Here is an 18,106-nt window from a genome sequence, read left to right as displayed (position 1 = left end):
AATCCTGATTATGGTAGAAACAGTGAAGGAAATATCTTCTGACTCTGGTCATTGAGCTGGACAGATGAGCTTTGAGATAGAGCTGTTCATTCAGACGGACTGATGGTTTGTGTGTTTCTCTCTCTCTCTCTGTGTGTGTGTGTGTGTGTGTGTGTTTCTCTCTCTCTCCAGACCCCTTCGTCCCCACAGCGATCTTAGGTGAGCCTCGTCTGTGTTCCTCCACATCATGTTGGTTTGATTTGGGTTGTTTTACAGCTTCTCATCAGCTCACCTGTCTGTCTGTCTGTCTGTCGCTTCTCTTCCTTTGGCTTCCACCTTCACTCCATCCCATCTGTGATGTCACTTCCTGTCAGACATCTCATTTGCATGCACAGACATGTGGACTGGATGTGGAGGAGTGGATGGATGATGCTGTAGCTGCGGTGATGTTAGTAAATCAATCCCCTGAATTCAGTCGGATTACACGTTTGAAGTCAGAAAAAAGCATTAACATTTATAAATCAATACATTTTATTTTTTAAATATTTATTAATTAAATTAAAATTATTATTTAAATAATTAAATTTATTATTATTATTATTATTATTATTATACACATAACATTATTATTTCAATTATTTATATTCTTTTAAAATAAATTATATTGTAAATGTATTTATTATTTTATTAAAATGTGTATTAAATTAATATATTGTGTTAATTACTATTAATACGTTTATTTTATGTTTTTAATGTAGTATTATTATTAATAATAATAATAATACATATATATATTAATCAAGTCAAATAATTAATCAATAAATTCATAGTAAATATTGTTTAATAATAATAATATAATGCATTAAAAAGAAATCGTTTTTTTTTTTTATTATGAAAGCTGTTTTTGTGAACACCAAGATACTTAGGAGTGCAAGTTTAAAAGTTTTAGGGTTTCTTAAACTGTGGCTGACAATGATGATGTTACATTAGACGTGAAGAACTGATGAGATGATAAATGCAATAAAAGCGCCTGGCGGATGTAAAGGTGAATGCATCCCTCTGTGGTTCTTCAGGTCAATGCGGTTCCACTGATGCGGTTCATGAGTGAATGCTTTACTGTATAAATGTGGAGACGGTTCTGCCGGTGTCGATTTTCCCCTCGGGATGTTTTTTTGTAGTTTATGGAGGAGGATGGCTGGATCAGCGTTTCTGTTTTGTTCTCTACATCCACTCCGGTGTTTCTTTGCTTCTCTGATATTCTCTCTAATGTTTCTTCTGCCTTTAGCAGCTCTTTCTGACCTACTTGTTTTTATTTTTCTTATTTCGTGGCTGTTTATTGGTTTGTTCTAAGATAAAATAGAATAATAAAGGAGGTTTTGTCTCATTTTCACAGCACCTCTACACCCCATTTATCTAAAGCGCTCCATACCCCAGAGTCGGCCCTCGCAAGGCCTGAGAATTTAATTGAAACATAATGTAATGAAAAATAAGAGCTCAGAGCGGTGTATTAAATATGAATGACTCTAGGCTAACGGTACGTGTAAACGATCGCTCGAGCGTGAACAGGTTTACATTACACAATAAAACAGGGAAAAACAGCAAAGCTTTACCTCCGGCACACAAGGGTTTATGGAGCAGGGAAGATGATGCTGATGTTCAACATGAGCAGAATCAACTCAGCTGCTGCTTCAGCACTTCTCAACCGCTTACGCCTTAGGATGTAGATTTTACACTGGACATCAAGTATTTATTGTTCAAATGTCTTCAAATCAAGCACTGCCATTTCTTTGTTTGTTCGTTGCATTTATTATATTTAATATATTTAGCATTTTTGCTATTTATTATTATTTTTATTTTTTTATTATATTTGTCATAATTTTAATTGATCATTTAATACATATGTCCATTTTTCTATTTTATTATTATTATTATGTTTATCACAATTATTATAACTAATTATTTATTATTATTTGAATTGTAATTAATAATTTAATGCATTAATTATATTTCTATTTTTTAATAATTTTATTCATTATTTTGAAATGTTTCATTTTATTTATTTATTTGCTGTAATTCTAATTTATAATTTAATGCATTTATTGTATTTCTATTTGTTTGTTTATCATAATTTTCTAGAGTTTAATTAATTTTTATATGTTTAATATTTAGGATTTTATTATCATTTTTATACATTTTTATTTTTAAATGTAAATTATTTAGTTCATTTTTTTTTTTTTTTTTAATTTTAATTATTTTTTTTTTTTTTACAATTTATAACAATAATAAAATTATTTATTTATGTAGCTAGTTATTTTGATTATATTTTAAATTCTGATTAAATGCATTTATTGTCTTGAAGCCAGTAATACAATGCACAAAGCACATTGAGTTCAGCAAACATCATCTTAATCCCCATTAAAGTTGTATTTTTGTTTATCATTTTTAAGGGTGAGGTCATATAATTTGACAAATGATTGGCCTCCGTGTGACCTTTGACCTCAGCACACTCAATCGAGGCAGCTGCTCTGTAGATCTCCATGAAGCGACTGCAATGTACATCAATTTTATTTGCATTTCTTCTTTTGTTTTGAAACTCATTTTTCTCCTTCATTGTGATTTGAGTCCCATAACACCCGGATCCCCGATCGCCCTGCGACTGATCAGAGCTCTGCTAGTTCTCTTTGGTGTATTTGTTGCTTATACCCTGTCTCCTCTCTCTCTCTCTCTCCTCTCTGGCTGTCTCTCGCTCTCTCTCTGTCTCTCGTTTAACCTCTAATGTATCTGCTTAAAAAGTCCCCATTAATGGTAAGTTCATCAGCGTGACAGAGGTTGTGTGTTTCATTAGTGTCCCATTCCTCTCCCTCCATTGGCTTTACAGCATCACTCGTCCACCTCATCTTCATCATCATCCTCCTCCCGTGTTCATCTTCATCGTGTTTCTGCTCTCTTTGATTTGGCTTGTTGTGCTTTGGCCCGTGTGGCTCTGAACATCCATCATCACACGCTCGATTATCCGCTCATGCTTTGCTGTTGATTGACAGCACCCAGGCCTCATGGCAGATCTCAGATCAGGGTCGAAACAGGCAGACAGGCCAATTCTAGCTGTGTTTCTTTGAAGTTTTATCACGTGATATTTCACAAAGGAATGAACGAGCAGGGCAGTCAATCGATTCCCTCCCTCCACATCCACTCATCCACCCTTCCTGCAACGTCGTGTCATGATCATCCATCGCCAATGAATGGGAAACCAATCAAGCGCTTTCTTTTACACTGATTGACTAACTGAAAAAATTCAGGCAATTAAGGCAAAGATACTACAGGAGAAACACTGCACTGCTCAAAACACACAAGCGTTTATATTATTGCACTTTATCTATCTGCATCTGTAGATTTTAGTTACAATACATATATTTAAAAGTTTTAATCTCCACTTCAGCTGCTCTAACATTCACCAAAACTTAGAGTTTTATTCCTCTCTATATTCTAAAGGTTTTTCCTGAGGGATTTGTTCATATATCATTCACACTGATTAATACAACATTTTACTCCTAAAAACGTGGTAAAAATGCAATTTTTTTAAGACAATAAGCTTGTTTCTCCACTGCAGCAGCACTTACATACACCAAAACTTAGAGTTTTATTCATATCTACATTCTGAAGGTTTTTACCAAAGGGTTTGTTCATATATCATTCACAATGATTTATATATCATTTTAGTACTAAAAACAAGGTAAAAATGCATATCTTTAAAGGCGGTGAGGTTTTATCTCCACTTCAGTAATACTTGCACATTCCAAAACTTAGAGTTTTATTACTATCTATATTCTCAAGGTTTTTACTGAGGGGTTTGTTCATTTATTATTCACCCTGAGTTATACAACATTTCAGTCCTAAAAACAAGGTAAAAATGCATATCTTTAACATTGGTGAGGTTTTATCTCCACTTCAGTAACACTTGCACATTCAAAAACTTAGAGTTTTATTCCTATCTATATTCTAAGGGGTTTTAGTGAGGGGGTTTGTTTATTTACCAATTACACTGATTTATACAACATTTCATTCCTAAAAAAACATGGCGAAAATTAATTATTTTCTGTCTGTTGGCAGTATTTTCTGATTTATGTAGTGATGAGAAGAAAAATCCCAAAATCACTTGAGATAAAAAAAAACTTTAACTCTATTATGTCAACCAAATCAAAACAATTTTGATCCTGGCTTTATCTATTATTCAGATTTATGTTCTGGAAATGTATGCAAATTAAAGAATATAAAATAATAATAACATCATAAAATAAAAACAACAAAAAAAAAACAACATTGGAACTAACAAAAATGTGAAAGCACTACAAAATTACAAAAACTTTAAAGTTACCATGAAAGCAGAAAACATAAAAATTAAGTCTAATTCAAAATACTACCAAAAACTATACAAGTATCTCAATAATGTCTTAAAAACAATGCTTTGGTGATAATTATTAATTACATTTCTGTCCTTTTCACCTGAAGTGTCTTGCCTTATACAAAAAGAAAAGTTTATCCAAAAATGTATATTTTGTCTTTATTTGCTTGCTCTCATGTTGTTCCAAACCTCAAAGATGTTACTTTTCTGTTATGTTTCTGGATTTACACTGAATAACTGCTTAAATTTCAGTCTGTCTCTTACATAGAGCATCATATCGCTGCTGAAAAAATGGGGCTAAAGCCATTCAAAGCTGGTTGGCTGGTTTTAGCTGGTTTAACAGGCTGGTGGATTGGAGGATTGAAAGGCCAGCTTAAGCCATCTACATCCAGTTTAGGCTAAGTTTCAGAGGCTAAGGTTATATGTTTTTAGTTTTTTTTTTTTTTCACAGAATTTTTTTTATAATTAAAAAATATATACACTTATATTGATTATTATATATATATTAGTTAGTTTTCATATTATAATATTATATTATATGTATTTATATTATTTACATAATTTCACACTGAAATCACAGCATGCAGGTTTGGAATAATGTGAGTGTGAAAAAATAATGGCGCATTTTTATTTTTAGTGAAGTATTCTTTTGATTTAAGACTACATTTGAGCTCATTATTGATTTTGTACATTTAAATTTGTTAGGGTCTGTTTGTGAAGTCATGTGACTGACACTGTAAAGGGAAGCGTAAGTGTTACTGTAAGCATGACTTGTTTCACCGCCGCAACGTCATTGCGTATATTTTCTGTCCTGTGTTGCAGACGAGACTCAAACCCTGACCAGTGACACCAGCAGCCTGGTGCAGTCCCACACACACACACACTCTTCACACACACACTCGCTGTGCAAGCGTGAGGCCGTGGACGTGCCGTACCAGACGGGCCAGCTGCATCCCGCCATCCGTGTGGCCGACCTTCTGCAGCACATCACGCAGATGAAATGTGCCGAGGGCTACGGCTTCAAAGAGGAGTATGAGGTAAGAGCTCATCGATCCTTTCATCCTCACTGCCGCTCATTCCTGTTTATGTCATTCATCTTGATGATGATGGTGATGATGAGTGTGTTTCTCTTTGTTTTGTTGAGTCAGTTTGTTAGTCTGAGAGTGTGTTCACATCAGCTGCTGCTGCACAAGAGTCACACACACACATTTACTGCACGTTTTCTGATTGGGGACATTCCATAGATTTCTGCTGTACTGAAACCGAATCGTTTACACAAATATTGCTTTTTTTTACATATCTTATTTTACTGTAATTTTTACAGTTCAGGAAATACTAAATTTAGCTCACCTCTAGGAGCAGATTTGTCTCCAAAATATGGTTACATCTGCACACACACACACAAACACACATACACACAGACCTGCAGTAATGCAGCATGATTGACACTATATCAGTTCTTCTCAACCAGGGCCGGGGCCCACAATGAGGTCTCCTATATTAATATATTTTATTTATATAATTTATTTTATTTACATTCAAGAATGTATTTTTTTTTACCTTTTGGAATCAAAATATGAGTCATGGATTAAAATTAAAGAAATTAAAAATTCTATTCAGTTCCATTAAGATCAATTCATTTAATCTATCTAAAATCTATGCTAAAAAGTATATTTCTTTTTTTAAATTTTTCCCCTTCTATAATGTTTTTGTTCATGAATGCATGTCTTTAAACATATGGAATCACAAAATTAATCATGGTTAAAATAATAAAGTAATACAATTTTAAAAATATAACTTTATTAAAAAGCACAAACAAGATGATCAATGTGTAGTTTGAATGTGTATTTTTTACTTCTTTTTTTAATTCAATACAGTAAAGTAAAATATAAATAATAACATAAATAATTGTATTAAAATGCTTTAACAACAAAGTGTGTGTGTATATATATAGAGTACAATTCTTAAAATGTTTGTAGTTACAAAATTAAAAAAAATCTAAGTTTATAAAAATGCTACGAGAACACGATCAACGTGTAACGTGTTATTTTTTGTCCCCGTTAATAACTGTTTTTAAGAATGTACAGTTTCTGAAACATCTAGAATCACAAAATCATGGTAAAAATAAATAGATAAAATAAAACCGTACAGAAGAAACACCGGCGGTGATATATTAGCATATATATAAGAGAGCTATCATGTATTGTGTGGGACAGGGTCAAAGAGGTTGAGAAGCACTGATCTTCATCATCATCCTCATTCATTCCTGTCACGTCTCACCTTGTTCTCCCATCACCTCCTCTCTCGTCTCTCCTGGTCCTCCCATCATCTCCTCTCTCTTCTTCCCTGGTTCTCCCATCGCCGCCTCTCTTGTCTCCCCTGGTTCTCCCATCACCTCCTCTCTCGTCTCTCCTGGTTCTCCCATCACCTCCTCTCTCGTCTCTCCTGGTTCTCCCATCACCTCCTCTCTCCTCTCCCCTGGTTCTCCCATCACCTCCTCTCTCGTCTCTCCTGGTTCTCCCATCACCTCCTCTCTCCTGGTCCTCCCATCACCTCCTCTCTCCTGGTCTTCCCATCACCTCCTCTTTCTTCTTCCCTGGTTCTCCCATCGCCTCCTCTCTTGTCTCCCCTGGTTCTCCCATCACCTCCTCTCTCCTCTCTCCTGGTTCTCCCATCACCTCCTCTCTCGTCTCTCCTGGTTCTCCCATCACCTCCTCTCTCCTCTCCCCTGGTTCTCCCATCACCTCCTCTCTCCTCTCCCCTGGTTCTCCCATCACCTCCTCTCTCCTCTCTCCTGATCCTCCCATCACCTCCTCTCTCCTGGTCCTCCCATCATCTCCTCTCTCTTCTTCCCTGGTTCTCCCATCGCCTCCTCTCTTGTCTCCCCTGGTTCTCTCATCACCTCCTCTCTCCTCACTCCTGGTTCTCCCATCGCCTCCTCTCTCGTCTCTCCTGGTTCTCCCATCACCTCCTCTCTCCTCTCCCCTGGTTCTCCCATCACCTCCTCTCTTGTCTCTCCTGGTTCTCCCATCACATCCTCTTTCCTGGTCCTCCCATCACCTCCTCTCTCCTGGTCCTCCCATCACCTCCTCTCTCCTGGTCCTCCCATCATCTCCTCTCTCTTCTTCCCTGGTTCTCCCATCGCCTCCTCTCTTGTCTCCCCTGGTTCTCCCATCACCTCCTTTCTCTTCTTCCCTGGTTCTCCCATCGCCTGCTCTCTCGTCTCTCCTGGTTCTCCCATCGCCTCCTCTCTCGTATCTCCTGGTCCTCCCATCACCTCCTCTCTCCTGGTCCTCCCATCACCTCCTCTCTCCTGGTCCTCCCATCACCTCCTCTCTCGTCTCTCCTGGTTCTCCCATCACCTCCTCTCTCCTGGTCCTCCCATCACCTCCTCTCTCTTCTCCCCTGGTTCTCCCATCGCCTCCTCTCTCCTGGTCCTCCCATCACCTCCTCTCTCCTTTCCCCTGGTTCTTCCATCACCTCCTCTCTCGTCTCTCCTGGTTCTCCCATCGCCACCTCTCTCCTGGTCCTCCCATCACCTCCTCTCTCCCGGTCCTCCCATCACCTCCTCTCTCTTCTCCCCTGGTTCTCCCATCGCCTCCTCTTTCGTCTCTCCTGGTTCTCCCACCGCCTCCTCTCTCCTGGTCCTCCCATCACCTCCTCTCTCTTCTCCCCTGGTTCTCCCATCGCCTCCTCTCTCCTGGTCCTCCCATCACCTTCTCTCTCCTGGTCCTCCCATCACCTCCTCTCTCCTCTCTCCTGGTTCCTCATCACCTCCTCTCTCCTCTCCCCTGGTTCTCCTATCACCTCCTCTCTCCTCTCTCCTGGTTCTCCCATCACCTCCTCTCTCGTCTCTCCTGGTTCTCCCATCACCTCCTCTCTCCTCTCTCCTGGTTCTCCCATCACCTCCTCTATCCTGGTTCTCCCATCACCTCCTCTCTCGTCTCTCCTGGTTCTCCCATCGGCTCCTCTATCGTCTCTCCTGGTTCTCTCATCATCTCCTCTCTTCTCTCTCCTGGTTCTCCCATCAACTCCTCTCTCGTTTCCCCTGGTTCTCCCATCGCCTCCTCTCTCGTCTCTCCTGGTTTTCCCATCACCTCCTTTCTCGTCTCCCCTGGTTCTCCCATCACCTCCTCTCTCCTCTCTCCTGGTCCTCCCATCACCTCCTCTCTCGTCTCCCCTGGTTCTCCCATCACCTCCTATCTCCTCTCCTGTCCTCCATCTCCAGTCAGGTTCTGTCTGCTGTATTATAGATGAAGATGTCAGGCACACAGTGACAGAAGCACACCTGGCCTTTGTGAAGACTCCAGGGTTCATATAATGACGTGTGTGTGTCTGTGTGTGTGTGTGTTTGTGTTTGTGTGTGTGTGTTTGTGTGTGTGTGTGTGTGTGTGTGTGTGTGTGTGTGTCTGTGTGTGTGTGTGTGCATGTGTGTGTGTGTGTGTGTGGATTGTGTTATTGTTGACTTACTGTGTCTCTCTCTTCTGGTTCTGTTGGTTCTCTTTGGAGCAGATCAATGAGGTAAGATCACACTTCGTTTGGTTCTTTTGTAACTGAGAGACACTGATGATGATGATGATGATGAAGACTGTGATTTGTGTGAAAGCTGTGTGTGTGTGAGTGTGTGTGTGTGTGTATGTGTGTGGATTTCTCCTGGTCATATGACTCACATCCAGCATAATGAGAGTCACTCGACTGAAGGTGCTCTGTGTGTGTGTGTGTGTGTGTGTTTTCATCTGCTCACCTCCCTTCACACATTATGAGAGAATCTGAGGCTCTTCATCTTTCATTTTGCTTAAATCACGTTCATTCCTCTGCACCCATTCAAAGAGTGGCGATTACTGACGGCTATTGAGCGTCTGAATTGACCTTTTGACCCCGAGACTCCCATCATCCAAAACAATATCTCAAGAGAAAGTTTTGCTTTCAAGACATTTTTAGTTTCTCTTCCAGGAGTTTTAAGAGCTGAATGTTCTGCAGTGTTCCTGCGGTTTTTAACCTGTCAGTCTGCAAAACTTTCCAGTCATTCATGATTTACTGGATCAGGGTTTTTACAAACACTTTTACTTGCAATTTCTATCCAATAAAATACCTTACCATGTGGAATAACTTGGAAAATGTATATTTGTTAAAAATGATTTTATATTCAGTTTAGGATTTTTTTTCATTTCCATGACTTTTCCTCATATTGTGTATCCAGGTTCCCCAAGAAATATTTATATATAAATGTATGATGTTCATAATCTTAAAATGGTCATATATTAGTGATTTGTTATGGGATATGTTGGACTCTTATCGAAATAGGTTAAAGTGTAGGAGTTTTCTGATTGAACATTTTGATCTGTGATGTTTTTCAAGATCTTCAGCTTTAGCATTTTTTATTTTTTATCATAAATCCAGCAGTTGAACGATTGAAAAATTAAAATAAAACGCATAAAGTGATGAAGTTGAAGTTCTAAAGTGCCAATCATGCTGACGATCTGGGTTAGATGTGAGCGATCATTAGTTAAGTTTTCTGGCATGAATTAATGATGGGAATGCAGATGAATCATTGGTCTCTGAGGAGTCACATGGTCAAAGGAAGTGTCGTTATTCATCTGCTCGAATCGATGTCAAACTGCTCTTCATCTTCATAACATTAAATAACCGTTTGATTCCAAAGAGGAGAACAGAGGAGCTCGTCTCATTAGGAGATCTTTCCATTGTGTTCAGAATATTAAAGTTATAGAGGGAGAAAAACAACTAGATCTGTAGAACGTTTCCATTCAGTAAAACACAGTCGGAGCACACAGATGATGTTCATTTGTACATTGTAACATTGTATCATTGTAATTCTTCATGTTGATACTCGATTATAATCAAAAAAGATAGTTGCCAATGCAACATTCCCCATAAATGAAAATAAATGAAAATTAATGAATTTATGAACTGTAACTAAAATTAAAGTAAAAACAGAAAATATGAAAAATAATACTACAGACATAATAGTGACATAAATTGCGTGTTTTTCAAAGTGCGCTGCTTTAGCTGATGTGCTGTTCATTCACATTGTTTCTAGATTATTGTGTAGAGTGATCAGATGCATTTAAAATAATTGCTAAAAGCTTCATTGGCCAAAGAAATTTACTTTTCACAATAAATAAATATATTTCAGTGTTTTTTGATATATGTGTGTATGTGTGTGTGTGTATTTGCTGATAAAAGCCTTTAAAACTTCTTATTCTTATCATTGTTTTTCAGTATACCATGGAAACATAGGAAAATAAGCTACTAATACTGAAGCAGCAAGCTTTGCAAAGCACAACATTTAAGTCACTGCCAAAACTTTTGACCATGGCTATATATCAGCGAGTAAAATGACACTGATTTCAGTGAGCAGGACCTGTGAGAAACCACCCAGATCGCTCCGACACGTTCTCAGAAAGATACAAAGCTCTATTTTTATTTGTGTTGAGTTCCACAAGCGAAAACTTTCACTCAAACATGAGTCAAACTATTTCACATGTCAGTGTTTTATTGAGTACAGACGTCCATCCGCTCACGTTCCCATCAGACGCTCTTCATCCCACCATCATCATCTCCACCTCGCCACACCTGTCTCACCTGTGAGTGTGTGTGTGTGTGTGTGTTCATTCAGATCAGCTTTTTAAATCAGTTTTTTGTCTTGTTTTTCAGTAAACACTGAAGTTTTCTTGAGAAGCTGTTCTTTAAGCAGAGTTTAAACTGAATGTAATGAGGTTTATGTTTAAATTACAGCGCACACCTCAGCCGTGCATTTCAAAAATTAATCTCACATTCTTTTTTTAAGAATGGATAAGAATTCTTTTTAATGGAAAACGAGGCGAAATTTCGCAGTGATTGTTTTTCCTTGAGTTTCTTTAGTTTCACCGCTGGGATTCGTGCTCTTTATGACAAGGTTTTTGATTCTCAGATGAGACGACTGAAGGATGGATGGCTCCGAGAGGAACGATTGTGTGTGTTAGCTGCTTTGACCTCGTCCCGTTGTCCTCGGCTTACAGGACTGAAGCAGATGTGGAGCTGGACTGATGTGGTTTCTGCTGTCTCTCATGCGTCTCCGTCTCTCTGTGTGTTTCTCTCTTCAGAGCTTCTTCGAGGGTCAGTCTGCACCCTGGGATTCAGCCAAGAAAGACGAGAACCGCATGAAGAACCGCTACGGGAACATCATTGCATGTGTGTATCAGTCAGCGTTCTTCATCATGCGATGGGTTCCTGCTGTTTGACTGATGCATGTGCCACAAAATACTCCATAGTTCTGCTATTCATGCTTATATCGTTGCTTTTGTCAAATCAACTTTTATGTGTAATATAAAAGAATATAAAGTATATCAAATATCCTTTGGATGTCTTTTAAAGCAGCTGGATCTCAAAAATACAAGCATTAATTTATTATGAAATACAGATCAATAGTATTACTCTTTGTTTTACTAGTATTACTAGTTAATTATTTGATACATTTTTTTATAATTTGAATAAATAAATAAACAAACAGACAAACCTTGGATGTCATTTAAAGCAGCTGTATCAAAAAAATATTATATTATTAGTAAAATATTATTATTATATACATTAAAATTATTATTAAATAATTTACAGTTCAATAATATAATAGTGATATTTCTTCAGTGACTTTTATTTTATTTTATTTTATTTTCCCAAATGCTCTAATGTTGCCCAATCAACAATATATCATATATACTGGTCATATGTATAAATAAAAATATAAAAACTGAACTATTATATAGGTTGAGAGCTGTGAGGTTGTGAAAATCTCTAGATTAGTTGATTTTGTGTATCGTGTGTGTGAGAGACATTTACACAGATATACACAACATTTAGAGTGTAATCATGTCAGAGACCATCAGATAACGCAGGAACTGGAGAGAAACACACAACATGAGACGCTGACGTCCGTCTGTGTGTGTGTGTGTGTGTGTGTGTGTGTGTGTGTCTACAGATGATCACTCACGCGTGCGGCTGCAGAATCTGGACGGCGAGCAGAACTCTGATTATATTAATGCTAATTATGTTGATGTGAGTACAGAAGCAGCAGTGACCTTCTCACAAAGGTCACCACACACACACATGAAAATGACATGTTTTTTTTAATTTCCTCTTGCATTATTGACCAACTTTTTTCCTTTTTAATACTGTAAAGCTGCTTTGACACAATCAGTACTTTATAAATCAAAAGAACATTGTCAGTCAAATCCTCTTCCTGTTATCACAAACTCAACTTCCTGTGTCGCGACCAATTCTGTTCAAATTCACATTCTGAAAGGAGCTAGTTCTGGAGTTCTGAGCTTTACTGACCCTTATATACACACGCACACACACACACACACACACACTCACAAACGCTCACACACACACACACACACGCACACACACACACACACACACATGTATAAATGTATAATGTGATGATGTGATGTGATGGTCTGTCTGTGTTTCAGGGCTATCACCGGCCAAATCACTACATCGCTACACAAGGTGAGAGCCTGACATCATTTCCTCTGTGTGTGTGTGTGTGTGTCTGTGTGTGTGTGTGTGCGTGTGTATGTCTGTCTAAAGAGGCAGATGCCCAAAGTCCACTGGGTCTTATTTGGTTAGATTGAGTGTGTGTGTGTGTGTGTGTGTGTGTGTGTGTGTGTGTGTGTGTTGAGCTGCCCTTCACGTCTCCGGAGCGATTAATCAGGTCTGGCTGTGATGTGTGGCACACGAGTGGCATATTAAATAAATGGATTAACAGAGGTGTGTTTGTCACTCGTCTAATCTGGCCGAGGGCCGGCGGTGGCAGCAGAGACACACTCAGGGGTTAAAGCTGATGGATGTGTGTGTGTGTGTGTGTGTGTCTGTCTCTGTCTGTGTGTGTGTGTGTGTGTGTGTGTGTGTATGTGTGTGTGTGTGTGTGTGTGTCTGTCTCTGTCTGTGTGTGTGTGTGTGTGTGTGTGTGTGTGTGTGTCTCTGTCTGTGTGTGTGTGTGTGTGTGTGTGTGTGTGTCTGTCTGTGTCTCTGTGTGTGTGTGTGTGTGTGTGTGTGTGTGTCTGTCTCTGTCTCTCTGTGTGTGTGTGTGTGTGTGTGTGTGTGTGTGTGTGTGTGTGTGTGTGTGTGTGTGTGTGTGTGTGTGTGTGTGTGTGTGTGTGTGTGTGTGTGTTAGGTCTCTGATGCAGATTCAATCTGCCGGTGTGATGTGGGGAGTTGCATAATTAACTGTTTATTAGAGCATTGCATGCTGCTCTCCTCTGTGTCTCAATTAAAGCACACATATACACACACACACACACACACACAGACATGCATGAGAGCCCAGCGTGTTTCGCTGCATACTAACACATCCATCACACTCTCTTCAAATATCTTCAAAGGGCTTTATTGCCACAACTGTTTTACAAACAAACAAACAAAATCAGCAAACCATTTTAAAGATGTACAATCATATTTTAGATCATTTATTTTCAAGTATATATTATGTACTGTAGTTTAAATGTGTTTTAATATATTAACTATTCATCTCAGATGTGTCGAGGCGTATACCTTTAATTTATTTAAACATTAATTAAAAATCAAAACACTACCTGTTATAAGATAATATGTTTTGTGTTGGTAATTTTATTAATATTTTTTAAAGAAGTCTCTTCTGAATCTGTGAATCTGTGTTAAAGTGTAATTTATTTCTGTGATGCTCCGCTGTATTTTCAGCATCATTCCTCCAGTCTTCAGTGTCACATGATCTTCAGAAATCAGAATAATATGATGATTTACTGCTCAAGAAACATTTCTGATTATTATCAATGTTGAACACAGTTGTGCTGCACAATATTTTTGTGGAAACTGTGATGCATTTTATTTTTCAGGATTCACAGATGAACAGAAAGTTCAAAAGAGAAGCATTTATTTGAAATAGAAATATTTTCTTACATTATAAATGTCTTGACTGTCACTTTTGATCAATTTAATGCATACTTAATGATTAAAAGTACTGGTTTCTTTGAAAACTGTTCATTATTTACATTTATTTGATTAAATTAAATTAAATTACTTATATAGTCATATATAATATGTGGACATTATTTATTCAGATGTGCAATTTTTTCATATATATATATAGATACATGCAGCTTCAGATAGATGTCTCAGTGGCGCCTGAGGCGTTCGCTCATCTTCCTCTTCTCTAATTCCCTCTGTCTCTCTGTCACTCCATCATTAAACGTGTTGCATCTTTAAATGTGAGGCAGTAACAGCTTTAACGAATGCAGGGCGTCAGACTGATTTCATAAAGGACTCCAGGATGGGTTTATGAGCCGACAGGAGCTGGACTTCAGCATCAGGATTCTCTGCGAGCTGCAGCTATACATAATTCATCATCTTCTCTCTGAGCTTGACATGAGAGACAGACAGACAGGAGTGAAGCGTGGGAACAGAAGCGGTCCTGAGACGGAGCCCTGGGGTCGAGGTGTGAGACGTACCAGGAGAAACCCAGGGCTGATGGGAAATTTTTACCTCTGTGCGCTTGTAAGAGAATAATGTATGAAGACTGTCACTGTCGAGAGATCTGACCGGATAAAAGACCATCACTTTACCCAATGAGAAGAAACGATTCCTCTTCTGCTGCAGGAGAGAGACTCAACTAATGGAAGAGTTCTGCCGAAAAACAGCTTTCTCTCATCCTTTACTCAAAATTACTTCAACTTGTACAATATTGAAACTAAATATATATTGAAATCAGGAAGATCAGAATCAGAATGTATAGTTCGTGCATTAAAAATATATCCGTCAAAACCAACACAATGCTGAATGCTGAACAGAAAACAGAAAATGGAGACGCCACACATTTCAAATCATTTTGTTTTTAAGAAGTGTTTTCACAGCATTTCAACATTGCATCGACTACCGATGTTCATTTTTATTTGAATTATCACTCAGTGGGTTATTGATCCATGTATTACTGTGTCTTTGGAAGAATTTTGTCCTTCAAATGCATTTAAATTCACAAATGCAGCTAATAACTATTTATTTCTTAGCCAGCGGCAAGTATTCAGTAAAGCGACTGATTTCCCATGAGTGTGTTTTATCAATATTTTTGGTTCTTGACAGTCGTGATAAAATGCATAATCTGTTTTTGATTATGGATTATTATAAAACATGCTGGAGATGATCGAAATCCTTTCTGCGAAATGAAGTTTATTTTGTGTTACTCAAAGACTGACATGCTCGGCTTGTCAAAGATTATACATTCAGATGTAGTCAATTTGTGGACTTTTGTAAATCAAGTTTTTCATCGTGAAAGGAGTGGTTTTGATGCACAAAAAAAGTTTTTATTGTATCTCATTACAAAAATCTTTTATTTAATCCCATGAAAATGCACATCCTCTCATACATAATAGTGAAAAATCACTTTTTAAAACTTATTCAACTATTTCCCCTTAGCAGATTCAAAAGTGCACACAAACACACATACACACACGTACGCACGTGCACACACACACACACACACACACACACACGTACGCATGCGCACACACACACACACACGTATGCACGCGCACACACACACACACACACACACACACGTACGCACACACACACACACACACACACACGTACGCACACACACACACACACACACACACGTACGCACACACACACACACACACACACGTACGCACGCACACACACACACACAAACACAGAGACTAAATAAATGTACAAAGATCAACTGCCATCAAACCTAACAAAGAACAAAAAACAGTATAAAGGTTTCTTAGAGGGGTTTTTAAAGTGGCGAATAAATGAACAGAATGCTATTTTTTGGGTGAGCTCACACCTTAATGAGATTTGTCGTGTGTGTGTTTGTGTGTGTGTGTGTGTCTGTGAGAGAGAGAAAGAGAGAGAGAGAAAGAGAGAGAGAGTGAGAGTGTGTTGTTCTGTGTGTGTGTGTGTGTGTGTGTGTGTGTGTCTGTGAGATAGAGAGAGAGAGAGAGAGTGAGTTTGAGAGTGTGACGTTCTATGTGTGTGTGTGTGTGTGTGTGTGTGTGTGTGTGTGTGTGTGTGTGTGTGTGTGTGTGTGTGTGTGTGTGTGTGTTTGTGATGTTCTCTGCTGAGGTTTGGAGCTGCAGCTGTCAGTCCAGTTGAGCTTCGCACACACACACACACACTCTCTCTCTCTCTCTCTCTATCTGGCAGTTAGTGCAGCTCTGGACTCTCTGCAGCAGCTTGAGCTCACAGTTATTAGATCAGTGTAAGAAAACCTGCAAAAAGCAGTAAATCATCAGTAACTCTCCCTCATTAATCAGTGCTGGTTCATTCCTCACTGTAGTGCTGATAGTGATGTGATGAACAGCTAGTCCTGAGCACTAGTGCATCGCTTGTGCTCCAGTCGTGAACGATTCCTCAAATCAAACGTCTGATACACAACTCTAGCATCCATCCAGAGCACTATGGAGCCAATATAATGCCGTATATATACACAAAAAAATAAAGATTTGCAAAAGAAAATAAAGTGTTGCAAACAAAAATAAAGAATTGGAAAACATAAATAAATAAAAAACATTGCAAAAGCAATGATTTTGATTTTGCATAGATATGTTCATATCTATTAATGTATTTGCAACGCTGCTTTTATTTTGTGTGTCAGCCTAGTTTGAGCTTGCGATACCGTTTTCTCTTTGCGCTTCATTTTTCTGCGCGTCTCGCTTTTTGTGGTTTCGACGTGGGGGTGGAGTCAAGTGAATAAAAAGAAACGATCCACTCGCAAGCCTCTGCTCATCAGTACCTGGATCAGTGAGATGCGACTCGCACCGATGATGTCACTTCCAGGGAGGCATGTTGTACACGCCCCCGTCCCTTGGCTTCACCCCCACGTCAAAACAGTGCCACAAAGCGAGACGCGCAGAAAAATGAAGCGCAAAGGGAAAACGGTATCACAAGCTCAAACTAGACTGACACGCAAAAGAAAAGCAGCGTTGCAAATACATTAATAGATATGAACATATTGCAAAATTATTGCTTTCGCGCTGTTAATTTTTCTTTTGCAATTCTTTATTTTTGTTTGCAAAAAGCTAAATTATTTTCCTCAATACTTACATTTTTGTTTTCAAAACCTTATTTTATTTTGCAAAACTTTATTTTTTGCGTATATATATGGCATTATATTGACTCCATAGAGCACTTTAGCAACCACATAACAACACACTGACAGTCTCAGCAGCTTGAGCAGCAGTCTCCTCTGGATTTATTGCTCTATTTTAATGTTTAGTGACTATAGTTTTAGTAAAAGCAGGTGAGCAATGCTGCAGTGTGTGTGTTGCAAACATGTAATATTAATGAGCAAACAGCGACTTTCTGTCTATCGGTCTGTTTTATATTATGCTGTTATTGGAGATTTCAGCAGCTCTCTCTCTCTCACACACACACACATCAGATGAGAAATGGTGGGTTTCCAGAAATGACTGTCAGCAGCTCTTGACAGCTGAAGTTTGTGATATGGGATGTGTGTGCAGTTTTTACCCCTTTTTGGCAGAATCTTCAGCATAAAGTTTCCTCTTGTTTTTTTTTTCTCTCTCTCTTTTTTTGCTGAAACTTCTCCAATAAGTTCAGTAGCACATTTGTTTTCCTGGTGATGTGCAGTTGAAGATATTCTGGGAGTGAAGCACCAGGTGCGCGTCGGTCTTGACTTTGAGCTCGACCGTCATCAAGTGTTTGCGGTGC

General features: G+C 38.5%; 1 protein-coding gene across 2 annotated transcripts in view; it reads left to right on the top strand.

The window, feature by feature from the left end:
• The window catches only part of LOC132154396 (receptor-type tyrosine-protein phosphatase mu-like), a 186,365-nt gene that overhangs the window by 148,904 nt on the left and 19,355 nt on the right, over positions 1–18,106 (top strand). For both annotated transcript variants that reach the window (XM_059562927.1, XM_059562926.1), the window contains 5 exons: positions 172–198; positions 5,201–5,415; positions 11,482–11,569; positions 12,354–12,430; positions 12,853–12,889. In XM_059562927.1, coding sequence (XP_059418910.1) covers positions 172–198; positions 5,201–5,415; positions 11,482–11,569; positions 12,354–12,430; positions 12,853–12,889 — 444 coding nt within the window. The remainder of the gene's footprint in view (positions 1–171; positions 199–5,200; positions 5,416–11,481; positions 11,570–12,353; positions 12,431–12,852; positions 12,890–18,106) is intronic.

Source organism: Carassius carassius, chromosome 12 (assembly GCF_963082965.1).
Source record: "Carassius carassius chromosome 12, fCarCar2.1, whole genome shotgun sequence".
NCBI lineage: Eukaryota > Metazoa > Chordata > Actinopteri > Cypriniformes > Cyprinidae > Carassius > Carassius carassius.
Note: the sequence above shows the minus strand (reverse complement) of the source record. Positions and strands in the feature narration are given on the sequence as shown.